This window comes from Zootoca vivipara, chromosome Z2, assembly GCF_965207765.1.
Source record: "Zootoca vivipara chromosome Z2, rZooViv2.hap1.1, whole genome shotgun sequence".
Classification (NCBI taxonomy): domain Eukaryota; kingdom Metazoa; phylum Chordata; class Lepidosauria; order Squamata; family Lacertidae; genus Zootoca; species Zootoca vivipara.
In genome coordinates, this window is record NC_142585.1 from 31,680,058 (window position 1) to 31,694,419 (window position 14,362).

The 14,362-nt window shown below is 44.9% G+C and overlaps 1 protein-coding gene across 2 annotated transcripts; it reads right to left on the minus strand.

The window, feature by feature from the left end:
• Positions 1-2,084: 2,084 nt before the first annotated feature.
• On the minus strand, positions 2,085-14,112 carry UBAC1 (UBA domain containing 1). 2 transcript variants are annotated; one of them, XM_035113191.3, is made up of 10 exons: positions 13,941-14,112; positions 13,210-13,330; positions 12,623-12,696; positions 11,610-11,717; positions 7,743-7,845; positions 7,359-7,467; positions 5,331-5,568; positions 4,639-4,725; positions 3,295-3,433; positions 2,085-2,941 (listed from the first exon to the last, which is right to left on the minus strand). In XM_035113191.3, the coding sequence occupies exons 1-10, from the start codon at positions 14,025-14,027 to the stop codon at positions 2,826-2,828; spliced, it is 1,182 nt and encodes a 393-aa protein (XP_034969082.1). In that variant the 5' UTR covers positions 14,028-14,112; the 3' UTR covers positions 2,085-2,825. The 2 variants fall into 2 exon arrangements, with proteins under 2 accessions (XP_034969082.1, XP_034969081.1); XM_035113190.3 differs by having other exon boundaries at positions 13,890-14,112.
• Between the last annotated feature and the right edge of the window lie 250 nt (positions 14,113-14,362).

Here is a 14,362-nt window from a genome sequence, read left to right on the forward strand (position 1 = left end):
ATCCAGAAGTGGCCTAGTCACTTACGGACTCACTCTTAAGACAGTGTTCATGGAATCTTACTTGGTTATGAGTGATCACCAAAGAAGATGGCAACTAGCAACAAAATTTACACATGCTAACCTTTATGCAAGGTCAGGATGTTTCCTGGACCTTCGAGACACATTTGGAGATCAGACTTGTACCAAGATCAGTAGAGTTCATTGTGGAAGGTATCCGGTTGTACCTATGCAATAGTCTACACAGCAAGGACGTCCAACTCCCAATAGACTGTGATCTACTCACGGTATAGGTAAACTGGCAGTGATCAACCCAGTGTCGTTGGATGGTCCAAAGTTGTTCAGCTTTTTTTAGAGTTGTTGAGCTTTTTTGGGAAATGTGAAGTTGTTGAGCCTATTTTTCAGGAAGCCACAGTGGGTTTTTCTTTCCCCTTTTGGGGAGGGGGGGGGAGGAGATCACTGAGGGGCCAAATCTACCAGGATCTACCAGGAACACCCCGTCATCTATCAGTATATCACAATATACCAGTTGGACATGCTTGGTCTACAGCAATGAGCCACAGGACAAGTAGAGATTAAAACACACATCTATTAATACCTGCAGATAGCCAATTTCATCCCACCTCTCCACTTTCTTCCTGGGGCACCAGCGAGGCTAGGGTTGGGAGTTCTCCAGGGAAATGCTTAGAACTCCCCCTTATTCTCCCCCGAGCCTACATATCGGTAGTCAAACCTCTTTTTCACTTTAGGTTGAATGTCATAGTCCAACCTGCCCTCTTTCCTGTGTATGCAAGTTTTAATCTGTAGTATTATTTCTGGTCAACTGTTCCAACTCCCTGTTCTGTTATTTGGGACCTATCTATTTACAAAAAAGCCCATGATGCAGCCTTCATGGAATTATATGACTTCAGGACACAAGGGCAGGATGGCCAGGATGAATCATTTGCCTAGTCAGGAACCTCATACTAAGAAAGCTAGTGTGTAAGGAGAAGGGTTCGAGCCTCCTCCCTAAAAATGACTGCTACTTTTCAGTGTGCAAGGATTCTTCCTTCCTCTATGCTATTTTCTGAGTGTATAAAGTTCCTTTCAAGCAATTGACAAAAGAAAAGCTTCCACCTCTAAACAAGGGTAGTACTGTGTATAAGACACCCCAATGTATAAGATGGCCTCTATTTTTTTGAACCCCAAATTAAGAAATCACTATTTTAAACATCCATGCCAAAACCCAACCCGAGCCTGGACTTCCCGCACCAGAACTAGAACCTGAGCCGCCCGCGCCAGAGCCCGGACCCCTGTACATTCACCATCCATGTATAAGGACGACCCCCAATTTCTGACAAACATTTTTTAGGAAGAAACATTGTCTTATACTCTGAAAAATACAGTAATCTTGTTTTGCTGAGCTTAATTTTTCCAACATTGTCCAAGTCTGCTTGGAAAGGCTCCTGTGAAATCCAAGCTCAGAGATTTCACAGAACACATGCAGCAACTGCCTTATACTGAATCATGTTGGTCACATCCATCTCAGTATTGCCTACACTGACTGGCAGCAGCTCTCCAGAGTTTCAAGCAGGGAGTCTTTTCTAGCTGTATCTGGGCATTGAACCAGGATTCCTCTGCATGCATAGGTGCATTCACACTGGTTTTGTTTTGCTTCCTCCATATCCAATCCGTAGGTTTATTTGGCCTAGGGTGTTCAGTTGCATCTTAGGGAGAGTGCAAAGCTAAGTATTTCTCTGCTAGTTGAAAATGAGGCAACATTAACACAAAGACACACTTCTCCCTTCTCCCACAGGGCCAAAGGTACGTGATATCAGCCACTTAATGCCAGGATTTATCCTTCTTCACTACCCTTCCTGAACACTTGCGTTTACATGCTCCTGAAGATATATGTAATGGCCTTGATTCAGTTACCCTTAGCCACTTTTTTCATTCTGTTCCTAACCACCAAATCAGCTTCTATTGGTTACACCAAATCTGCCCTTAGGGCAGGCACAAACCAACCCTGTCCGCAGAGGTGTAACAGCACTTGGGTCTCACCCCCCACCCGGTCATGCTGCCCTCAAGAAACAACTAGCACAGACAGCCACATGCAAGATGTGTTTTATTCTCTGCGAAGGAACCCTGACCAAAACCAGACCCAGCCTCAGAAGGGCTTCAGACAGAAAGAAAAAGCTGGGGGTGACCAATTCTTATGTTCTTAATGCCAGGTGATAAGCTCCTTCAGATGGGACGAGGAAGGTTACTTTCAGGGTCTCTCTATTCCACAACGACAAAAAACAGAATGCCAGAATGGCCAGCTCATTCGTTATCTCAGTGTAGAGGTAACTGTATGAGGAGAAACAAACGTTCTGGGGCTGACACTGTGGGGCCAGTCAGGAAGAGGCCTCTGCACTCAATCCGAACATCAAAAACACGAATTATCTTTTCATTTCTTCAATAAACACATTCTGATATAACTGTGAACACCTTTTCATGTATTTAGATGTATAATTTCCTGTTTCTATAGAAACACTTGAAAGAACACAAACACCTAAGTCTTCAAACCCTCTTCCACTAACATGGGGTGTGTGCGTGTGTGTGTGGAATAATAATAATAATAATAATCACACAGTATGTAAGCCAGAACTGCAAACAAAAAAGTGGGTGACACAAACACCCCAAAATGCAAAGAGTGAACACCCAACACACTACTTCTGCTCTCTCCTGGTAAACAATTTGCCCTTTTTGTTCTTCTGGAGACTCAGGGCCAAAAAGAGTCCAAAATGACCATACAAGCAAGGAGGTTTACTCCCTCCCCCTTCTTCTTCTTCTTCCTCCTCCTCATCCTATGTGCGATTCAGCGTCTGGAAGATTCGGGAAATTTGTAACATGACTGGCCCAGTTTCTGGATCATTCATCCACTGAGTGCTGTTTAAAGGGTTTTCAAGCATGTCTTCAAAGGCTGCCAGAGAAAGGTAGAGATGTTCAATTTATAAGATACATTATAAACTTCATTTTATGCATTTCCCCATCTCAGTTACCAACCTGGACTGAGTCCAGTTAAGCAGCCCAAAACAAGCATCAACTGGAGAGACTGAAAATTCCTTTACAAAAAGTAACTGGCCCAGTAGGCCGAACTACTTCTGCAGTTTAATTGCTGCAGATTCCATTTTATTGCCGTCTTTAGATCCTTATCTGAAACGCAATACCATTTTTTGTAAGCCTCCTGAGATACTGCAGGATTTGGGGTTGCTTAACACAAAGATTCATACTAATCCAGCCCACACAGATTTCCCATGGCACAAGAGCACTCACCAAGTAGCGTTTTAGGATTTGTGAGTCCCAACTGTACCACTGGGTTTTCTAGGATGGCTTGGAAGAGGGGGCTGGCAGGATCTATCCCCTTGTCTAAGTCTTCTGGGGTAGGCTTCCGGTCTCCCAACAGCCACTCACACTACAGAGGAAGTCAGAAGGAAATACGTTAAGGCAGCAAATCCTTTTACTTCCCTTTCCCTGTAAACATGATTCACGCATGGCTCTGCTTTTTAATGCTTAGTTTGGAAATCTTAGTACAGTTTCTGTACAAAAACAAGGGTTACAATTCAGACACAGACAACATTTCTTAAGAGATTAACTGAAAGCAGCAGGAGAAGTTCACCCAGGAAGGAGACAATTTCTCCTGCTACACAGACCTGCATTTCAAGCATTTTCTAGAGAATCTGGTGCCAGATGAAGCAGAAGACCCACCCAGCCCAGCTTTCTGTCCTCACAGTGGCCAACCAGATGTCCTAAGGAAAAGCCCCCAGTGCAACAGCCTCACTCCTCGCTTGTAATACCTAGCAACTGCCGTTATTCAGAGGCTGAATGCCTCCACCAGTAGAGGCAGAACACTCTCCACCATTAACTTGTCTAATCCTCTTTTAAAATCAACCAAGTTCCAGGACAGCCACCCCTCCCACTCTGGATCTCACCTGCACTTTTATAGAGCATCCATCTTCTAACAACAGCCCTCCCCCTCCCAAGTGACCATTCATATATGATCAAGTTACATTTGTTTTCTGATGAAGGAAACAAGAGCACAGCAGACAAACACAAGCTCCAAGGAAGCCAATGGAGACTTCACACAGAAGCAGGCTACCTGCTCTAGCCCCTCTCCTCCACTCCCACTCCAGCCCAGCCCAGTATAAAGCTTGGCATTTGCCACCCACTGCAAAGTACAACTTCCAGGTGCTATCCCGCTTAACACTAGCTCCTCACATATGGCTTCCAACTCTCAAGCCCAAAGGAGTCCTAACAGGATGAGCTGAAATAAGCTGCAGCTTTATAAAAATCTCCACTAAGCAGGAATTACTGTATCTGATGGCAAGGATCAAGCCTTCAGGCATTGTGCCAATTCAATTGCACTGGGGTGGCCCAGGGTTTTTAAAGAGGGAGATTTACATGCATCTCCACCACATTCTCAAATGCAAGGATCCATTCTTGGTGCATGTAGGAAAAAGCTATGCCATCCGCTAAACGTTTCCCTCCAGAAGGGACCTTGAAAGAATTCACCCACATCATGAGGCTCATCACCCAAAGGCATCCACAAGGTGCATGTGATAGTTTGGGAGGCAAAAGAGAATAGGCAGAGCCCCCAGGCATGATGGGAGAGGTACTCACTGCTGCATTCTGCTGGTTGTTGTTCACTCGGAGGGCATCCACCACCTCTCTCTCATCAAAGCCCATCTCCATCAAGGCAATGACAGCCTGAAAGCAGAACCACATTGCTTATGTCAGGGACAAGGGCAAAGCCTCTCCAAACATACAAGGGCCAGGAGGTGATGGCCAGGTGATGGCAGAACAGGAGGAGAGAGGCCAAGTTTCTAGGAGCAAGGAGATTGTAAAACACAAGCCTGTCTGTAAAAGGGTATGCATTGATTTTGCTGAGCCCCACCTGTCACCACTTTCTGTGAAAGCAAAGAGATGCAAAAAATATATCACGGGCCAGATTGGGCCCTTTTGGTGTCAGTGCTGGAAAATTTGAAGTGGGTGTTTTGACAGCAGCAGCAGCAGTAGAGATGCCTGCAACAGCCCAGGGGACAAGGTGGGAAGCTGAACTATTTCTAAATGGTTACCATCCTACCCGAAGCATTTTTATCATATTTGCTTTTGGGGGAAAACAGATGGCAACAGTTTTTAGATTAAAAAAGCAGTTACCACAAAAATCCAATTCCCCCATTGTATAGAATCAAACGTCCCTTTTGGGAATTTGACACAATGTGGACTGAGAATTTATGGACCATTTCCAGTGGCATCAGCAGACTCTCAGGCCCAAATGCAAAAGAACACATGTGCACATACAGAAAGCATACCCGCGGATCAGGCCGGAACTCTCTTTTCCTGCGGATCTTCTTGAATATTTCTGTCAGCTCATCTTTTGGCTCTTCTCTCCCCACTTCTTGGTTGGGCCCCTCGAGCATCTGGGCAGGGGGGGCTGCCACTCCTTCCACTGAGGCATTTTCCAGAGAGAACTGACCTGGCAGGGGGGCATCAACGGTGGGGTCATCCGAGTGTTCAATCAGCCACTCCATGGCCTGAGTCACAGACATGCTGGGTGAAAAAGTTGACATGTAAGGAAGCAGCACCAACATTGAGGCAGAAACAAACTGGGGTGGGGGGTGGGGTTTGCCCTTTGCCGCTTCTCAGTGTACTTTGGCTCCTGCCACTTTTGCCAGCGGCCCTGCAAACCACAGTGACTACCAGCCACACTTTTGTACTTCAGTGGAACGGACTCCCTTGCAAAGTGGCGAGCTCTCCTTCACTGGAGGTTTTTAATCAGAGGTTGGGTGGCCACCTGTCAGGGATGCTTTTAGCTGAGCTTCCTGCGCTACAGGGGGTTGGGCTGAATGACCCACAGGGTCCCTTCCAACTCTACAGTTCTATTATTCTATGAGACAAGAAAGCCTGGGAGAGAAAGAGCATTATGCGTGTGCACCAGAAGCAAGCTGGAGGAAATGAAGGATAGCTGAAAGTCTGTGGAACTGCCTGGAACCTGGGTGTTTGCTGGGGACCTTTAGCAAGCCGTAGAGGGGCAGGAACTATGGCAAGTGCTCACAGAACTCAACGCCAACGCCAACTGGATAATTCAACCTGGAAACTCCAGCATTCACTATTCACCACCAGTTCCCTCAAGACCAGGAGAAAGCTACAACTTCTGTATATTCTGTGTATTCACAAAACTGAAGAGACTTGCTCCTGTCACTTGAAAACAGGCAGCCAACCATCTCTTCACGCTCACTTGCAGTTCTGTCTTCCAGCAGCAACCCTCCGCCATTCCCCTGGCTCATGAAAATGCCAATGAAACTGTTCTCTGGAGCAGCAACCTATAATATGCTTGGGGAATATGTTGGAAAGGGAACAGGGAGAGAAATCACATAGTGGCTCTCCCTGGAATTTTTTTTTTAAAATAAGCATACCTATACATAGCATTCCCAACTAGCAATGCAATCATGGGAGAAGGAGCCTCTCTAATTCAGATTCATTTATTGGTATCAAGTCATCAGACCACCACAAAGCAAACGCTTAATAAAGTGAACAGGTCATCCTCAGAAGCGAAGCACAAGTTCAATATAAAGGGTTATAGCTCCTGTTGTCATGTTGATTAATTTCAATGAGTCTGCTGTGGATATGGACAAGCTGGAAGGTGTGCAGAGGAGGGCAACCAAAATAATCAAAGGTCTGGAAACCAAGTCTTGAGGGAATTGAGTATGTTTAGCCTGGAGAAGAGGACAATGAGAGGAGATATGATAGCTATCTTCAAATATCTCAAAGGCTGTCCCATGGAAGATGGGGCAAGCTTGCTTTCTCCTGCTTTGGAGAGTAGGTTCCGAACAAATGGATTCAAGTTACAGGTAGGTAGCAGTGTTGGTCTGTCCTAGTCAAAACAAAATAAAAAATATCCTTCCAGTAGCACATTAGAGACCAACTAAGTTTGTTCTTGGTATGAGCTTTCGTGTGCATGCACACTTCTTCAGATACCTGAAGTGTATCTTAGTTGGTCTCTAAGGTGCTACTGGAAGGATTTTTTAAATAATGGATTCAAGTTACAAGAAAGGGTATTCCAACTAAACACCGGGATGAACTTTTCTGATAGTAAGAACTGTTCAACAGTGGAATTGACTCCTTTGGAAGGTGGTGGACTCTCCTTCCTTGGAGGTTTTTAAGCAGAGGTTGGATGGTCATCTACCATCAGTGCTTTAGTTGAGATTCCTGCATTGCAGGGGGTTGGACTAGATGGCCCTCAGGGTTGCTTCCAGCTCTACGATTCTATGAGTCTACAGTCTTCTGGGGGGGGGGAGAACCCCATCCCAAGGGGAGGCTCAATTGCCAGGGACACCTACTGGTTCAAGCGAAGGGCTTTGACCGCTCTGCTTTCTGGGAAGCCCATTTCTGTCAGTTGGCGCAAGGCAATCTCATCCACTCGGTCGTCCTCATCTTCATCCAACATGGCTAGGGACAAGAATGACAAGGTCAGTTCACACCTCAGGTCTACCAGTGCTGGGGAAAAGCAGATCTATGTGTCCTTGGGGCATCTTTCTCTATGAACGAAAGCAGGGGGGCACCTGCTCCCCACCACGCTTAAACATCCCCAGACCTTCCCAATCTCCAAAATAGTGCTTGCAGTCCATGGCAGGAGCCATGTCAGCCCCGCTGTATGACCAGTGAACCAAACACACCTCAGGATATAAATCCTAGGAAGAAGGTCAGAAAACTCCCCCTCGTACCATTTGCTTTCTTAAAGAGCTCAACTGCATCTGGGTTCAAAGCTAGCAGCTTCTGGGCAACTTCTATGAGAGAGACCAAGATCTTCCGAAGCTCCGTCTGGAACTGAAAGAGGGAAGGCAGTCAAGGCATTTTGTAGGTCACTTGTCAGGCATGCACCTTCTGCCCTTGTTCCTGTGCCAGGAGCGAGGGAGGGCTAAGAGCACTGAGGAGAACGAAGGGGGTGGGGAAGGTTTGGGGGATTTCTTAAACACCATTTTTCACCATAAGGTTTATAGGTGGGTTGCAATAAAATAACAATACAATGTTCAAATCAGAGGAACACTGTAGGGCTCAAGTGTCAAAGGCCCGGGGAAAGAGATGCATCTTAAGAACAGAATCATATTACGCTAATACTAGAAAAGCACCATCCATTAAATCCTGCAAAAAGTCAATCAGATCACAACATCTTATTAACCTGATTGCTTTCCAACACACACAAGTTATTAGCTCCATCAAGAAAAGAAGATTGACAAATCACTGGCCTGGTTTGCTAGTGACATTCAACCATAGTTAAAAATAAATGATGGCTTAACATAGGGGTAGAGAATACCTTTTGGTCTGAGATTCAAAAGCAGCCAACCTTCCACGCATGACACTGACAGACATAGCTAGAATCCAGTGCTGTCTGGACTGAGTACCTTTTCTGCTGCCCTGACTCCGGCAAGATGGGAACCAGACTCAGCTTTGTTTATGCCCTGATGTGTCAATAGCAGGAGCAGTATAGGGGCCCAGTGAGGATTCATTAGTACAGAAGCATGCAACTAATTTGCAGTGAACCATCACTTATTTTTAATTATGGCTAAACATAACCATAATTTGTAAACTGGGCCCCTGAAGGGCAGGAGGGAACCGCTGTCCCTAGGTGTTCATAGTCAACAGAGTAAAGGTAAAGGACCCCTGGACAGTTAAGTACAGTCTAAATCGACTATGGTGTGTGGTGCTCATCTCTTTTTTAAAATAAATTTTTAAATTAGTTTTTCCATAACAAACATCATATAAAATAAACATAGATACAATATCACAATGTGGGATTTTTCCCATCCTGTGACTTCCCTCTACCCTCTCCATGGTTTCATTATTTGTGGTTATTTCAAGCATGTCCAAGTCATATTTTCCATCTTTATATATCTAATTCTTATCTATCATCATAATACTGCAAATGTTTTTCGAATTCTGATATATCAACTTGTACACAATGCATATATGCAATAAAAATTTCCCATTCATTGTTAAATTTGGTATTATCCTGATTTCTGAGTCTTCCTGTTAATTTTGCCATCTCTGTATATTCCATCAACTTAATTTGCAAATCTTTTTTCGTGAGAATTTTTTTCTCTTTCCAGCATTTGGCTATCAATATTCGGGCAGCCTTTATTGCATACATAAATAGAATTTTATACTTTTTGGGTATTTCCCTTGCTGTTATTCTTAATAAAAAGGCTTCTGGCTTTTTAACAAAAGTTATTTTAAGCATTTTTTCAATTCATTATATACCATTTCCCAAAAATTCTTCATAACTTTGCATTGCTACCACACATGATAAAATGTACCATCTACCTCTTTACATTTCCAACATTTCTTTTCTTCTGATTTGTACATTTGCGATAATTTTACTGGCATTAAATACAACCTATACATCATTTTCATATAATTTTCTTTTAACAATGTACAAGCCGTAAATTTCAAATAATTTCCCCACAATTTTTCCCAATCTGACATTTGGATATTATGTCTCATGTCTTTGGCCCACTTTATCATTACACATTTGACGTCTTTATCCTTAGTTTCCCATTCCAACAAGCAATATATTATTGACAATTCTCTATTATCACATTCATTTTTATCACTGATATTCTTCCTATCAATGACATATTTATTCTTCTCCAAATATCTAAATTCCTCTTTATCTCCTTCCATGTTTTTTCATAGTTATCTTTATTTATATTTATATTTATAGTTGTTAGCCAAATTCCTAAATAATTCACTCTTTTATGAATATTTATACCTGTCTTCCCTTCTATCTTCATTTTATCTTGTCCTGAGAGACATTTTTAACTATAAGTTTCGTTTTTGCTTTATTTAATTTAAAACCTCATACCAGGCCTCCCCCCCTCCAATACAGTAGTACCTCTGGTTACAAACTTAATTCGTTCCGGAGGTCCGCTCTTAACCTGAGGTACCACTTTAGCTAAAGCGGCCTCCCGCTGCCACGCAATTTCTGTTCTCATCCTGAGGTATACCTTTCATTCTATTAGCTAAAATATTTGCAAACAATTTAGTCAGAATTTAATAATGAAATTGGTCTATAATTTTTCATTTCTTGAAGATCTGTCCCTTGCTTTGGAATTAAGGTAATAAGGGCCTCTTTCAGTGTCTTTGATTTTCCCCCGTCCCTTAAAATTCCATTCATTACTTTTTGTAATGGTTAAATTAAATAATTTCGTAGCTTTTTATAATATTTTGCCGTTAGCCCATCTGGGCCCGGTGATTTACCTATCTTTGCTTGTTTAATAACATCCAAAATCTCTGTTGTGGTAATTGGTGCATTTAATATATTTAATTTTACATTTGGAATTATTGGCAATTTCTTTTGCCTAATATATTTCTCAAGTTCCACTTTCTTTTCCAGTCCAGTTTGGTATAGATCTGTAAAATATTTAACAAAAGCTTTCCTAATCTCTTTCAGGTTACTGTTTTCCCTTCTATTTTAATTTTATTAATTAAATTGTTGGCTTTCCTTTTATTTATTTGCCATGCTAGAAGCTTTCCTGGTTCATTTGCATATTCAAAAAAATTCTGCCTCATTGTTTTGATCTTCCACTCTATTTCTTGGTTAATCGCCATTGAATACTGAATTTGTAATATTTTAATTGCTTGTTTTCTAATTTATTTCCCTGGTTTTTCAGTAGCATTTTTCTTCTGTTCTCTAATTTTCTTTAGATATGCATTTTGACTTTAAAAAACCCTCTAACGACTGCTTTAGTGGCTTCCCAAACTATTGTTGTTTTTGTACCTTCATCAGAATTTAACTCAAAATAATCTTTTACAACTTTTTCAGCCTTTACAATTATTTCTGGGTTATCTAGGCGATCTTCATTTAATCTCCATCTAAATGATGTATTTTATGCCCCTTTATCTCTATGATTATAGAGGGAGCCGGTGTTCATCCACAGACAGCTTTCCGGGTCATGTGACAAGACTAAACCTCTCCCGGCATACGAAACACTGTGACGAGTGCCAGAGTGCACGGAAATGGCGTATACCTTCCCACCACAGTGGTACCTACTGATCTAATTGTGCTGGTATGCCTTCAAACTGCTAAGTTGGCAGGAGCTGGGACAGAGCAACAGGATCTCACCCCATCATGCTGCCAACCTTACGATCAGCAAGCCCAAGTGGCTCAGTGGTATAGACCAGGGACGGCCAACAGGTTGATCGTGATCGACTGGGCGCTCCTGGGGAGGCTGCAGTCGATCACTGGCTCCTTTTCCATTGCTTTGGAATGCTGCTCCGTGGAACGAAGAGCAGAGTTTCTGCCTTGAGATGTTTCTTTTTTTAAAAATGCTTTAAAAGTTAGACCCTAACCCCTTTAAAATGTGGCATTTTCCCTCCCTAAAAAAAGCTCAACAACTTTGACCTGAACCCCTAAAAAACGGCAGATTTTAAACTTAAAAGTAGATCACAGTGTCTCGGGAGTTGGCCACCCCTGGTATAGACCACAGCACCACCTGCATCCCTAGCCAGCAGAATAGTGACTACTAGAGATCGCTGAGCAGAGCTGATGGGCCCCAGACTGTAGCAGCCCAGAAGAGAAGCAGAGTACTCACATCCCTCATACTGTGGTGAGCCACACTGCGGTCCACACTGTGGGACGGGAGGCTGGTGGTTGCCTTCAGAATTGCCTCCTTGTCAGGTGCCTTCTGTTCCTGTTTCCGCTAAAAGAAAAGTGAAATATGCTGTCTGCATAGTGCAACAATCTCCTTCAAAGAAGCAGGCATCAATGAAACAAGAACCAGCTCCTCCAGAAAGAAAATGCCCATTCCTCTTATAATGAGGGTTTCATTTCTTGAGGAGCCTTTCTAGTTCCTTTAGGGAACCACCCTCCCACTCTCTGCCAATGGTGTCCACCAGGTTGGGGGGGGGGGACGCAACAGCCTCCCTTTTCCAACCACTCTACATTCTGCGCATTTTCTTGGCCAGCTAGTCATGCCTCTTGCCTTGCAGTTCTTTCCATCTCCTCTACAAAAATGTTGGAGAAAAAATATCCCCTGGCCCTTTAAAAAAAATGCCTTATGAGATGTGTGCAGTGATAACTGCTCTCTTGGGGACATGCAGACACCCTGCTTATCAATTGAGGATAGGAAGGCTGCCAGCAAGCAGCTAAAAATAGAACCTAGGAGATCTTGAATGATCAGCACACACCGCCCAAAATAGGCTACAGGGACACAGAGCTCAAAGGCAGCTGGGGTGGGCGGGGGGGGGGAGAGCAGCTGCTTCCCACCTGCTGCCCAGATCTGCCTTTGCCTCCCAACATGCACACACTCAGACAGACACACAGCCCTAATACCTAAACCTCACCCTGGGAGATCTGCTCCACACTGGCTTTGGATAGCTCCCATGCTGGCTGTTTTTTCACAGAGAGACTCACAGGGTAAACACAGGCAGACTGTGCCTTAAAGGATGTAAAGAAAGAAGCAGAAATACTCCTCCTCCGAGTTATACTAAAGCTAACAAGATGCACTCTCTCCTGAAATCCAAGCCAGATGAGCCACAGGTATCTTTCTACAACTTGTCAAGCCAAAGACCAGAAGCAGCTACCCCACAAGGCCCCTGGACTCACTTTTTCCTCTGCAGAAATGTCCACCATTTTTGGAGGGGCAGGTGGAGCTCTTTTCTTGACCAGCACTAAAACATCTGGAGAGAGAGAGAAGAATTGTCTGGAGTCAGAGGACAAGCCTTCCTTGCACATTTCCTGCAAAGGGGGTATGGGAAGATAAAGTCTTCTGTGTTATGTCCTCACCAGTAGAAGATGAGTCCACAGGGAGAAATAAAATACAGGCAGCCCCTATTTACATGGGTGTTTTGAGGCATAGCACACGTCAGTGAAATCATGTATAATTGAAACCCATTGAAAAAGCCTGAAAACACCCTGTTCCCCCTTTTAGTGATGTTTCAGTGATTTCTTCATGATGTTTCCAGGTCACTTCTGGCTTCGGCATGATATGACTTTAATACTATTTCTAAGGACAGCACATGGCAGTACATAATATAGTCACATTCCCCTCAGCGTCCTGAGTGCTTAAGAAGCTGAAAGTTGTCCTCCAGACAGCAATTCAGGTGGGCACAACCAGTTAAATACTTCTGCCCATTGCTTAAGACTAATTGCAGTCTGGGTATCTGGATACTTCCTGGGGTGTTATCACTTACCTTGGTCTTGAATATTTTCCTCCAGGACCGTTTTTGTGTCGGTCAGCACCTTTTCTGAAGCTGCATGTATCAATTTATGGTGTGTTATACATTTTGGATCCTCCAGGCTGCCGGGTGCACACTGAGGCGGGAAAGTAAAAAGAAGCAGAAGCTGAATCAAACTACTAAACTGGCGGTGGGGGTGGGGTGTATGCCCACGCAAGCCTTTTCCACCCAGGCCAAACGCTTCCAAGGTACATCGCAGCAGCAAAAAAACAAAATGAAACAAAACCCAGACCCTATGTTCTGCAAACTGCAAAATCACAAACTGTCAGAAAAACCCTGGGAGAGAAGGAAGTGAACGCAAGGTATGGAAGGCTGGAACTCCGCAGCTGAGCACCAGCTTCGCCTGCAGAAGGCCTTGCGGAGGCGGGGACACAGCAGCACCCCTAACTCCCAGCCCCAGAGGGCCAAGGGTCGGATCCGGCAGCTTCTCGAGGAAACAACTACGACTGCAAGCGGGGAGGAAGGCTTTTCTACCAGCCGCCACTTCAACGCTGGCCCTGCAAGGCCTCACCCAACCCCACGCTCCCCGCTGATGAACCCAGCAGGCTCCGGGCAGCTCCGAGCACATGAGGGCCCCTGGCCAGGCCCATCATTCAGCGCCCCCTCCTCTCCCATGTCTGCTCCCCTCCGCTCACGCGCTTGAGGCAGCGCTCTTTGAGTCGCTCCACGGCCGCGTCCTCGGGCACCTCCTCCAGCCACTCGGTGCCATCCAGGGCGCAGACGCGGACCCGCAGCACCTTCGCCGCGAAGATCTTGTCCTCCTGCACGAACATCGCCGCATCGCCGCCGGGAAGCCGCCCAGGGAGAACGCAAGGATGCGAGCGAACGGCCGGCCAGGAAAGGAGACCGGAAGTGGGCGGGGAGAAGGGAGAGGAGGGGGCAGGAAGCCCGTCGCCTGTGGGATACCGGGAGCTGCAGTCGCAGCAGCCGCTGCCGCGGAACTTCTAGACGCTCTTCCATAGAGATAGGAACGTGGTAGAGTGGATCATTGCCTGGTTGACAGGGGCAACCTCAGGGGCCGTTTCCAACCCGCCCACCCCGGTAGCTTCGCCCCGAGTGGACTCCCGCGGAACTCCATGGGGAAAGAGCAAACTTTCCGGCTCTTGGC

What these genes read in the sequence shown, in the direction of transcription:
- UBAC1 (XM_035113190.3), bottom strand. Translation starts at nt 14,027, where the DNA reads ATGTTCGTGCAGGAGGACAAGATCTTCGCGGCGAAGGTGCTGCGGGTC. An exon ending in CTCACCACAGTATGAGGGAT is followed by an intron (nt 7,846 to 11,609) that starts GTGAGTACTCTG and finishes TCCCTCTTTCAG; the next exon opens with TTCCAGACGGAGCTTCGGAA. An exon ending in ACAACCAGCAGAATGCAGCA is followed by an intron (nt 3,434 to 4,638) that starts GTGAGTACCTCT and finishes CTTCCTCTGTAG; the next exon opens with TGTGAGTGGCTGTTGGGAGA.